Source organism: Bolinopsis microptera, chromosome 11, assembly GCF_026151205.1.
Source record: "Bolinopsis microptera isolate Bmic1 chromosome 11, MBARI_Bmic_1.0, whole genome shotgun sequence".
NCBI classification, from domain to species: Eukaryota; Metazoa; Ctenophora; class Tentaculata; order Lobata; family Bolinopsidae; genus Bolinopsis; species Bolinopsis microptera.
In genome coordinates this window covers 5,785,439-5,797,745 of record NC_087082.1, presented here as the reverse complement: position 1 = coordinate 5,797,745, position 12,307 = coordinate 5,785,439, and the positions used below count along the sequence as shown (strand labels likewise).

Here is a 12,307-nt window from a genome sequence, read left to right as displayed (position 1 = left end):
GTGTTTACTTCTTAATGTACAGCTATGATGAACAGAGTTGACATAGATGCCCCTATATCTATCATATTTCTAGGTCAATTAAATTCTACTGATGGATTATATATACGCTAATCTAACTGCGTATAATGCGATTACACTATTAATTGCACGAGGCGCAGCCGAGTGTAAATTGATATAATAATCGCACGAGGCGCAGCCGAGTTCGATTATTGCAGTTATTTCACGAGGCGAAGCCGAGTGCAATAACTGGTGTTATCGTATTATAACGTGTAGGTCAGCTAGCTGTACTATTTAGTACCACAGTCGGTACAATGTCGGTCCTCCTTTCTCACAACACATAACATACTACACAATACACAGTACACAGTGAACAGTACAGAGTATAGAGTACAGAGTATAGAGTATAGAGTATAGAGTATAGAGTACAGAGTAAGGAGTACAGAGTACAGAGTATAGAGTACAGAGTATAGAGTACAGAGTACACAGTACACAGTACACAGTACACAGTATAGAGTACAGAGTATAGAGTACAGAGTACAGAGTACACAGTACACAGTATAGAGTACAGAGTATAGAGTACAGAGTACAGAGTACACAGTACACAGTATAGAGTACAGAGTATAGAGTACAGAGTACAGAGTACAGAGTATAGAGTACAGAGTACAGAGTACAGAGTACAGAGTATAGAGTACAGAGTACAGAGTACAGAGTACAGAGTATAGAGTACAGAGTACAGAGTACAGAGTACAGAGTACAGAGTACAGAGTACAAAGTACAGAGTACAGAGTACAGAGTATAGAGTACAGAGTACACACTGAAGAGTAACCGAATGACGAAGTTTCACGTGAAATCTCCGCTGCTTTCTAAAAAGCCCATGTGTTACAAAAGTAAGCCCGCCAAGATGATGTAATGAGGTAATCCCCCAGTAGAACATATTTCTTGCATGTGAAAAGATAAGAAATTTTCCAGAACATAACTGAGATTGATGCCAATAAAAGAATTTTCCAGAACACAGCTGTGACTGTGACCAATTGTAGAATATGCATGTTAGTAAAGATGACCGAACTTTTAGTTGTTTGCATCAAAATATTGGTGTAGTGAAGCTTGCTTATTAAAACATGACATAGCATGCTCTGTCAACCACGTACTAGCTTACAAAACTGTTTGTAACACAACGGTTTGGTGACTTGTGTTGTGTCCAGTTGCACTACTACTACACACAGTTCTTCTTTTAATTATGGTTAGTTCGACGCAGCAGCTTTATTTGGTCTTCACATTTTAAAATACAGTTCCTGACACGTGTAGTAGTGTAGCCTTGTTCTCAGTTCCTGACACGTGTAGTAGTGTAGCCTTGTTCTCAGTTCCAATGGAATATTGTATCTGATACTACTACTAATATCGTATCTGATAATAGTTAGGTTACACTATCGCTTTACTTCTTGTGTGTGAATATTAAAGTTTAGTATGAGCTGTCTTACTATGCAGTACACAAGTACTTTACACAGGTACTCAGGTACTTTACACAGGTACTTTACACTGGATATTTTCGTATTACTTCCCAGATCTTATTTGCATTCCACAGAATGTGGTTACTGTTATTAAGCGCCTTTGCTTTTGTTTAACTAGTTTTAACCATCAAATTCCTTCTTAAGATTGTATTATTTACTGACTAGAAACTCTTTCACTACACAAACAAGCTAAGTTAAGTTCACTTATAAACATGTCCACTAAAGAAACTTCTTCAGGAGTAGTAATGTCACGGGTTGAAGTACCGGCAGATTTCGGAGTGGAGAATATTGACTCTGTTGTGCACGGAAACGTTACTCTACTCCTCTCCGACGGGCTCAACATGAAGGCTAACTCGATAATCCTGGCCTCCAACAGTCCTGTCTTTAAACGTATCTTTATAGAACAAGAGCAGACCACTGTGGACTTTAAGACGTTCGATGCACAAAGTATAAGGTTGTTTATAAGGTCCCTGTACTCTGGAAAGTGTCACTTTGCTCTGATGACAGTGACAGAGGTTGATGAAGTGATGGAGGCTAGCGAGGCTATGGATGTGGCCTGGTTAAAAGTTAGATGTGAGAAATACTTAGCAGAACACAGGAACTCCGTGTTTCCTGCTGTTCCTATTATAGAGAGACCATCTCGTCCCAACTCTTCAGCCAGCACGTGTAAAGACAGCACGTGCAAAGACAGGACCTCAGAGAGCAATGCTAACGAGAAGATCATGAAGAGATCACTATCTGATCTAAAGAGAGAGCTGAGTGGAATAGATCTAAAGTTAAAGGCCACCACTCCTTCTTCAGAGGAGATCCCCACCACTTCAGATGAGACACGGACTACTAGGTCAGATGAGAGTGTAGCTTCCAGAGGGAGTAACACTTCGGACTACAAGAGGATCAGGAGAACAGTACAGTGTAGCTCAGAGAGCTCCTTATATGGACATCACGTGGAACTGGATAGCGCTGGGGAGAGAGGAGGCTCTGTTAGTAAACGACACCGATACAGTGACTCAGACACCAAGCACTCAGATACCAGCTCGATACACTCTTCCCAAGGGAACATGAACGAGAGGAGACGTAGTCTCGTGTCCCTGGTCACTACACCACTCACACTAAAAGATCTGGAACCTGGAGAGACGGTGTTTAGAGATTGTAACCCCGAGTTACCAAACCTGTTCCACAACTTCACAGACACTCTGGGCACTTTAATTAGGAGTAAAACTAAACTGGGGGATATTTTAGAGGTACTAAAAGGATGCAGAGAGGTGAAGAGTCTGTACATGTTGTTTGAAGCGCTGGATTTGATCGAATACAACAAAAATACACTGTCAGTGTCAGATCTGAAGTCCATCTCAGAACTACGTAGAAGAAAACGGTGGGGCAGAGTGTCTCCTCACTTTCTTGAAAACTGCTCCTTTTACAACCGCCACTTTGTAGACGCAGAGGAACTTGCTAAAGAGAGAAAAGAGCTGACTTCCAGGAGTGATAGTAAGAAGATCCCGGACTCGCTGCCTCCCTACAGTATCCGACTAGAAGACCTCCTCAGATCAGTCCGAGTGGTCGAGTTCCAGTTCAAACACCCTGACATTGAAAGCTGCACTAAACGAGGCAAGTGCGGGTTCCTGCTCCAGCTGACCGGGGAGACACAGAGGAACAGGGCTACCCAGCGAGACAGGTCCACTCTGCTCCACATCCGACTACTGAGGAACGCCAGGTTCTACACCAACTCTAAAGTACACTACCACGAGGAGGTGATGAGCCCGGAGAAGATGCACCTGGTGATAGAGGAGCACTTCACCACAGCTACTAGCGGAGACAACAAGACCACCTATATCTCCTGGCGGGGGAAACCCCACATGGACAGAGGGCACAAGTCGGAGAGCGTTACGTGGGGCGACCTGCTTATACCCAGTCAGAGGCATGTCAAACTGGTGGTTTATTACGATGTTACTAGTTACAAGGCTGAGAGAGCCTCTGAGCCCAAATTTAACCGGTCAAAAAGAAAGAGTAGACCTTGTTAGAGGACCATGTTTTTATATTTTGTAAAGTTAACTCAATATTTTGTAAAGTTAACTGATGTTAACTAACTCAATAAACTCAATGTGGGATTTTTTGTTTAACTACGAAAAAAATTGCAGAGCATGTAATTGATATTGGAACTTATTTGATTTGATAAAATTGGTTTTTATCATGTTTTTATATGTAATAAACGAGGTAATTATGTTTTTTTTGTAGTTTTATCCGTGTAAATTAATTGAGTGATTATGTTTCTGTAAACATCCATCGAATTGAAATGGTAATAAATTAGATCATTGCAAGATCTGTGATGTACGATAAATTATACGACTACAGTACCGGCCAATTTTTTAAACATTTGCACATTGTTAGTATTGATAGTGAAGTCAGTAACTTTGAAACCTGTCCTAGAAAGAGCTAGAGTTTTCCTTGTCCTTACCAATTGGTGATAATAAGAAATTCTGAAGAGTAATGAAACCCAGCCTAATAATATTAAAGTGCTAAACTGAAGACGTACCTTTAGCAGGGTGCAGCACAACAGAAGTGCTAAACTGTGCTAAGTCACGTACCTTTAGCAGGGTGCAGCACAACAGAAGTGCTAAACTGTGCTAAGTCACGTACCTTTAGCAGGGTGCAGCACAACAGAAGTGCTAAACTGAAGACGTACCTTTAGCAGGGTGCAGCACAACAGAAGCCAGATCAGGTAGTTCAGGAATATCCTTCTCCACAATACCCAGTCTGGATATCAAGATATTCATCTTCTTCTGTACCTCCGGCTGCAGTTTCCAGTGCTGAGCTGCTGTGGTAGTGTCGGCTCCTGGTTGTGGGTCTGAACACAATCCTGTTAAACCCTCTGTCTCGTCCTTTATTGCTTTCTGCAGTCGGGCTATCAGCTGTATCTTCAGTCCTTTAGTACTTAGTCCACGTCTGTCTAACTCACTACGCAGCTCCGTTACCTGGGAAACGGGAATATTGTTACCTGGGAAACGGGAATATTGTTACCTGGAAAACGGGAATATTGTTACCTGGGAAACGGGAATAATGTTACCTGGGAAACGGGAATATTGTTACCTGGGAAACGGGAATATTGTTACCTGGGAAACGGGAATATTGTTACCTGGGAAACGGGAATATTGTTACCTGGGAAACGGGAATATTGTTACCTGGGAAACGGGAATATTGTCCAAATTAATACTTCTTTCTAACGAGAGGAAAAAATGTATTTAAAATCTGCATAATTAATAAGGTTTGAATTGTAATGATGTTAAGGGCTGCACCTTCATAGCCTTAATGTCTGCCTCAGTAAGCCCCTCAGTACCCTGTCCCTCCCTCGAGGGGGGTTTCTCAACAGAAGCAGGTTTCTCTGTGGTAACTACTGTTGTAACATCTGTAATAACGGCAACTTCCTCCGCTCCTTCAGAGCTTGCCACCTCAGGGTCGTCTCCCTCGAAATCTATTTCCTGAATAAGGATAGGCTTTAAACTTAGTGAAGTCAATCCCGATCAAAAAATTCAATCCCGGGATTCGGGAACCCCGACCAAAATTAATCCCGGAATTTCCCGAAAATCAGGATTCCCGAAAGCAAATGGTGCTTTAAATCTTTAGGTCCCATTTTGTGTAATAAGGGGTCGTTCACATAGTACGTAATCAGCCGAGTTAGATCAGGTCTTAGAACCATGTCGTGTTAGTCCATCACATTACAAACGCACAGTGCAGATGGACGGACGGACAGACGGACAGACAATGTACTTACGATCTGACCAGCGGGAGTGAACTCTGCATCTATACTATCTTCTACTTCTTCTGTCTCCTGTTTCTCCTCCGAGGGGGGAGGAGTCTTATAGACCGGCCTTTTTAATATATCCCAGTCTTCCTGTAGCACAGTTTTATCTTAGTTTACGTACTCTATACTCAGTTATTATTCTATAAAAACAGAGGATCAGTATTGTCCTTATATGGGTATCACGTGAACACATTAGTATTGTTTTGAGATCTAACCTGACTGGGCTGGCAGTCCCAGATGCTGGGCAGGTACATAACTGTTTTCTCCACATGCTCTTCTGTGTTCCTCTTGTCGTTAACTCGGTGGTAATGAACCTGATAAAACATAATTAATAACAGAAAGTACAAGTGGCATTACAAAGTTACAAGTTTATAAAAACCCCCATCATGATAAGAATAATAAATTACCGTTAAAACTTGAATATCCGGATATGTTTGGTCGAGGCCCCAATTAAACATGACCCAGATCGGGGGCCTGATCTAATTATTACACTCACCTCACAAATCTTGTACCAAGTCTTACAGTACGACAAATCCAGACCTAGCTGAGCTTTAACATTGCGAATAGCGGTGTTGATAAGAGTCTGAGGATTATTCTCAGGATCCGGTCCGTCTAGCTCTGCACTCCATGTTCCACCTGAACAACAGACATGTGCAAAACGGGGGATAAAAACACGTGCGAATTATCTGTTGATGTAAAATCTTGGCAAAATAGTTTTTTTAATTTGAAACCCCGTTCTCCCCGTAATACCATACCAAAAGCAGTTATTTCCTTGTCGCTATAGTTGCACCAGAAGCTGATTAGCTTTAGGAAGTGCTCCTTTTTGTCGTTGAGAATAGTGTGGTACAACTTGGTCTTACTAACGCTCCGCATCAACAGTACTTTTGATCTGTAGGCTTTACTGCCAGCAGTCGCTGCTGGAGTCTGAGACAGTGTAGCGTTAGTACTGCGCGTGATGCCCATATAAGGAGCTTTAGTGCACGTGATGCCCATATAAGGAGCTTTACTGCACGTGATGCCCATATAAGGAGCTTTACTGCACGTGATGCCCATATAAGGAGCTTTACTGCACGTGATGCCCATATAAGGAGCTTTACTGCCAGCAGTAGTTGCTGGAGTCTGAGACAGTGATCATTTGCCAATTCAATATTCAAATTGCTTTCCAAAAACTACTTGGAAGTAGGTGGCATTCGATAAATTGATTAATTAGTCGATAAGTTAACTATTTATTTATACCTGGGAGTAGCTGGTGACGTTATACCGGATAATGTTTGTATAAGGGATGATTAATTAGTTAATTAGTTTATCAATTAGTTAATTAACTCTACCTGGGAGTAGCTGGTGACGTTATACCGGATAATGTTTGTATAAGGGATGATTAATTAGTTAATTAGTTTATCAATTAGTTAATTAACTCTACCTGGGAGTAGCTGGTGACGTTATACCGGATAATGTTTGTATAAGGGATGATTAATTAGTTAATTAGTTAATCAATTAGTTAATTAACTCTACCTGGGAGTAGCTGGTGACGTTATACCGGATAATGTTTGTATAAGGGATGATTAATTAGTTAATTAGTTTATCAATTAGTTAATTAACTCTACCTGAGATGAGCTGGTGACGTTATACCGGATAATGTTTGTATAAGGGATGATTAATTAGTTAATTAGTTTATCAATTAGTTAATTAACTCTACCTGGGAGTAGCTGGTGACGTTATACCGGATAATGTTTGTATAAGGGATGATTAATTAGTTAATTAGTTTATTAATTAGTTAAGTAACTCTACCTGAGAGTAGCTGGTGACGTTATACCGGATAATGTTTGTATAAGGGATGATTAATTAGTTAATTAGTTTATTAATTAGTTAATTAACTCTACCTGGGAGTAGCTGGTGACGTTATACCGGATAATGTTTGTATAAGGGATGATTAATTAGTTAATTAGTTTATTAATTAGTTAATTAACTCTACCTGGGAGTAGCTGGTGACGTTATACCGGATAATGTTTGTATAAGGGATGATTAATTAGTTAATTAGTTTATTAATTAGTTAATTAACTCTACCTGGGAGTAGCTGGTGACGTTATACCGGATAATGTTTGTATAAGGGATGATTAATTAGTTAATTAGTTTATCAATTAGTTAATTAACTCTACCTGAGATGAGCTGGTGACGTTATACCGGATAATGTTTGTATAAGGGATAGTTTCTCCACTCCGTATAACAGCGTGTCTGAACACGTGGCCCACATCGGAGGGCACATACAGGGACGGGTAGTGGGTCTGCATGAACAGTATGTCCATGGAGGGTCTGCAGGAAAAGCAGGGAGTTAGAACTTAGTCCAGCTTCAAACTGATCAATTCTTTATTATAAAGGCCGGTTTTTAGTTTTTGAACTTATAATTCTACGTTACATAGTGGACCTCTGGCCCACTTCTATCATATGAGCAGCTTCATGATAATGAATGAGGAAATAGTGCTGAGCTGTGATGCCCATATAAGGGCACGTGATGTCCAATAAGGAGCTTTCTGGGCTGCTTCAGCAGCCGTCCTGAAACTCAGGCATTATATTCCACGGCGGTTGAGCTTGAGGCCGTTCCTTAGTCTTGCAGGTTTCTTTTCACGTCTTCTAATTTGGGGGGAGGGCCCCTACTTTGATCTTCATTCTTACAAAATAGCCCATGTATTTTGGTTGAAGACTTCTGCAAAAAGGCTTGACTCTGGGATTTAAACGGCTCCTATCGCCAGGATGGGAATTTTATGATATGTTATCGGAAAAATCGTAAAACTCTGAACTTCTCTTCTATGCTACCTAATTAGGAAGAAACAATTAAATAATTATACGCTAAATTGTCGTGTCACACCGTGGTTACTGGTAGATCTTCACACTGAAAGTAAAGGGTAGTAGCTGCTGGTTATCATTGCTCAACTCTTCAGATGCCTCTGAAATTAACTTAGTCTAATAATCCTAATACTTAAAAAGTAGTAGTAGTAAGTTAACTCATAATAATAAACTCAATCAATTTCTTCTAATCTTTTTATGAACAGTTTTTAGTAGTTGTTTAGGGTAGGTAGATACAATTGTTTACTTAATATCAAATCGAAAGTAAAAAATCGGAAAGTTACAAGAAACAAAAGAAAAGAAAGCTGAAAATCCACTGACCAGTAAAGAGAAATCTGTCGCTGTGAGGAGTTAAGCAATGCACCACAGCACCAAAGAAACTGAATGGCATGGTAAGACCGCCTTCTAAAATATGGCAGGGCTCAATTACATACAAATTACACAATCAGACAGTAATATTTAATTGTAACAACAATTGTGACTTGAAAAAATGTTTAAATGGATTACACTGACCAAAAGTTGATCTCACAGCCGACTCTAGTGAACCGATTTAGAATAGGTGGTTTTTTAGAAATTGACAGTATGGTCAGCCAATCAAAACACATATAAAAATTAATCCAATCATTACCGGACCACTTTTAATCGATTCTACGGTCAAAAATAAATCTCAACCGCCAATTCTAAATCGTTGCACTATAGCAGATACATTTTTCCAAAATAAAATGCCCATTGCCTGATTCGAAATGGATGAGTTTTCCGAGGATCTGATACTCAATTGACGTCAAATTATGCTGAATTAAATTTTGGTAATAAATTTTCGTATCAAAGATTTCACTTCATGCCGACCCAATTCATAATAAAAATAAAACAAGTTACCTGAGTAGGCTGAACTTGGCGAACTTGACGGTATATCTGTTGCGGGGCGATCGTTTACGTCGTGGTGAGCGGGATCTTCTGGGGGACCGGGAACGGCGTGGAGAGCGTGACCTGCGCGGGGACCGGGACCTACTCCGGGTCCGAGATCTTGAGTAGGACCTCTTCCGGGGCGGGCTGCGAGATCGCCTGGCCTTACCTGGGCGATATTAACCATTAACTCTATGTAAATCTAAACTATCTATCTAAATCGAGTGTCTTTCAGTTACATAACGAAGATAAATAAACCTTTATAAAACTTACGGTCATTTCGGTTATCTGGATTAGATTTGATTTGGAAGACGGGTATAACGCGCCCCTTGTGATCTAGGTTTTGGGTAGCTCCCGCCGGCCCAGTGTCAAATCTTGATCTCTTACCTCCTGAGAAAAGTAACTTTGTTCATGTAATCGGAATCAGTGTTCTGATATATATATATGCTACACAGTTATTCGCCAGATAGATTCATGGGTAATTACGAAACAATCAGCTTAGTATGACCACCATGGGGTTATCTAATATATTCTCCTACTGAGCAGTGGTGTGCTTCAAAGAACATGCTAGACTATCTTGGAATCACACGATGTTTACGATTTTGAACCGCCATATAATGCACGCGCACAATCAATAAACGCGCGTCAAAAACGCGCGACGATCTTTAAGATTTTGAAGTCAGCGTTTTCCGAAATATTTTAAAACACCGTGACCGGCACGTACGTGACAGCTGAAATTAAGACTTCGACAGAGTTTAATCGTAATGCCAAATTCGAACATGACTAGTCAGGGACCTTAACTTCACAATGGTAACGCTAGGGTCGGATTTCGTTCGTCTCATACTCCCCATACTTACCTTTGTAATTTGAGTCGAGCTTTCTCTTAAGTTTCAAATAATTCGAAAGATTATGGAATCAATAATGAATTGCATTACAGATTGTTGTATGACTAGCATTAACAGCATTTATAACAAATAGGAGTTCCCAACAGAATCCGTGTAACCATTTTGAGAACGCGAGAAATATAAACTAGAAATATTCACACGTGGCATTATGCAAGGGACCAAATCTAATCCGGAAGCTTAAATATTCTTATGACTAAGTTATGAGGTCATAATTGAGGGTATTCACACAATATACAATACAAATGGTGCCGAAACTATAAAATCGTTAAAGACTCATATTTGGCGCCAGTTAATCTCATGACAACCCAAATATTATTCCTGAACCGCAGCCAGATGTCTTTCACTCAATTCAGACGATTTTATTCTAACAACCAATAACGACACTGCAGTCATTAAATTGTTGTAAACCAATAACATCAGAAAACGGAAGATCACCTTATATTATAATGCTACCTGTCACTGACTGAGATTTCAAACAAGTTTACATTGTTTTGTGAACAAGTTTCTTATCTTAATTAAATTTTAAAACTTCTAACGTCCTTATGATGTTGAAGCTTTCAAAGTACCCAGTGGTTTGACTGATTATGGATCGGGTATGTTCGGAATGAGCAGATCCGGTCTTAATCTAGTAAGCGTGTAACTGAGATTAAGAATCATCAGAAGTCGTTTCTTCCGGAGCGAGTTATTCCTTACTGGAACAAACTCCTTTCTGAGGTCAATAATTCAGAAAGTGTTCAGAGTTTTTAAATTGAACTGGAGGAATTTAAGAAAAGATGTATTGTTTTTATTTACTTTTAATTTTGTATTGTTAATTCTTTAAACAACGATAAATATTCCTGGGAATAAGTTATCAGGAGAAGTTGCTCTTAGAATAATTGTAGGAATTTAATAAAAGTAATAACATTGAAAATAAAAAGAAACATAACTGGTAACGAAATCTTTGGTTTCATACGCGGCAAAAAAAATGTTTACATTTTCTGGGAAGTATTTATAGGCTTTTAAAATATAATGTACTAGAAACCCGCTAGTCGAAAGCTTTGTTCGAGGAAATTTTTTAAATCAGTTATGTTTTAATTTCTTTTATTCGTCTAGCTCTGTTATGCTGTAGAAAGTATGGCTTTTATTTGGCAACGTCGACAAAGTTGTTATAGTATTTAGATTCCCTAAACGATACTTTTTACCGCATCAAAAAATATCGATCATAACCAAAGTTATGAATAGTCATAGCGTGAGCCTAAATATGAGCTAGAGTCATGACGTACCTTAATTCCCAAAAATTTGGGCGACCAAAAATTTGAGCGGGCCTCTCGCCCAAATTTTTTGCAGACCAAATTTATTGCATAAATCTTTTCCGTCTGCTAAATTTTTTGCTAACCAAACTTTTGGCATTTGGCCTGTGGCCCTGAAATCTATAGAAAGATGGCTTTTTCTTCATATCCTAGTGAAATAATATTTGAAATTTTAGTTTTCTAATCTGTCATTCATGGCTTGGCCAAGTAAAAAGGCTTATATTTTTAAATGAATAGAAATAACTGGAATAGCTAACAGCTATTAATAAAACAAATGGCTAGAGGTACAGATAGCTAGAGATTTAAACAAGATCTGCAAATGGATTATCATCCACCGTAAAGTCTGATCTACAAGCATCAGTTATACCCGATTTCTCAAAGCCTTTCCTTATGTCATCTGGCCTCCCTTTTAAATATACAAAAAGTTCGTTGATCCAACGAGCGCGTACTTCACGGATCACTGTCAAGCGGGTATCAATTTTCACATTGTCTGATGAAACTCCTCCATTGAGCTGACACACTATGTTTTTCGCGTAACAATCTTCGTACTTATTGCGCATTAATTTCTTAGCCAGTCCAGGGGCTAAAGAGGGACTAAATATCACTATTGTATATCTATCATTTTGTACTGTGCCATCATCACTGTATTTTTTAGTAGTTACTGGGCAGATCGTAAATTTCATAATGTGAAACAACTCAGACTACCACATACATGCTTAAAATTGAAAGCAAAATGACTGGAATAATAAGGAATAATAATGAACTAAGGCAAATATCTAACTGAAATTTTAGTGGAAAATCGTTCATTTTTCGAAGAATTTGTGCCCAAATTTTCGGTCGCCCAAATGAGTTCAAATTTTCTGCCCAAATTTTTCGGGCTCAAATAAATTGTGCTCAATATAATGGCACACAAATTTTTGGGAACTAAGGTATCATGATTATAAAGCATGACAACAAAATATAATATTGATGATGCAGTGGATAAATTTGATGTTTCGTCAATTAAAAGCTCTTCATTCAACGTTATATCTCGGAGTATTTGTTGACGGCAGAGGACAAACAATA

The 12,307-nt window shown here is 39.2% G+C and overlaps 1 protein-coding gene across 1 annotated transcript in view; it reads right to left on the bottom strand.

Moving 5' to 3' along the window:
• LOC134822991 (cell division cycle and apoptosis regulator protein 1-like) overlaps positions 1-12,307 on the bottom strand; it is a 44,330-nt gene that overhangs the window by 22,779 nt on the left and 9,244 nt on the right. Inside the window, exons 6-14 of the mRNA XM_063834292.1 lie at positions 9,322-9,438; positions 9,022-9,217; positions 7,461-7,614; positions 6,060-6,228; positions 5,801-5,940; positions 5,520-5,618; positions 5,275-5,394; positions 4,799-4,981; positions 4,189-4,477 (exon numbers count right to left, since the gene is read on the bottom strand). Of these exons, the coding sequence (XP_063690362.1) occupies positions 4,189-4,477; positions 4,799-4,981; positions 5,275-5,394; positions 5,520-5,618; positions 5,801-5,940; positions 6,060-6,228; positions 7,461-7,614; positions 9,022-9,217; positions 9,322-9,438 (1,467 nt within the window). The remainder of the gene's footprint in view (positions 1-4,188; positions 4,478-4,798; positions 4,982-5,274; positions 5,395-5,519; positions 5,619-5,800; positions 5,941-6,059; positions 6,229-7,460; positions 7,615-9,021; positions 9,218-9,321; positions 9,439-12,307) is intronic.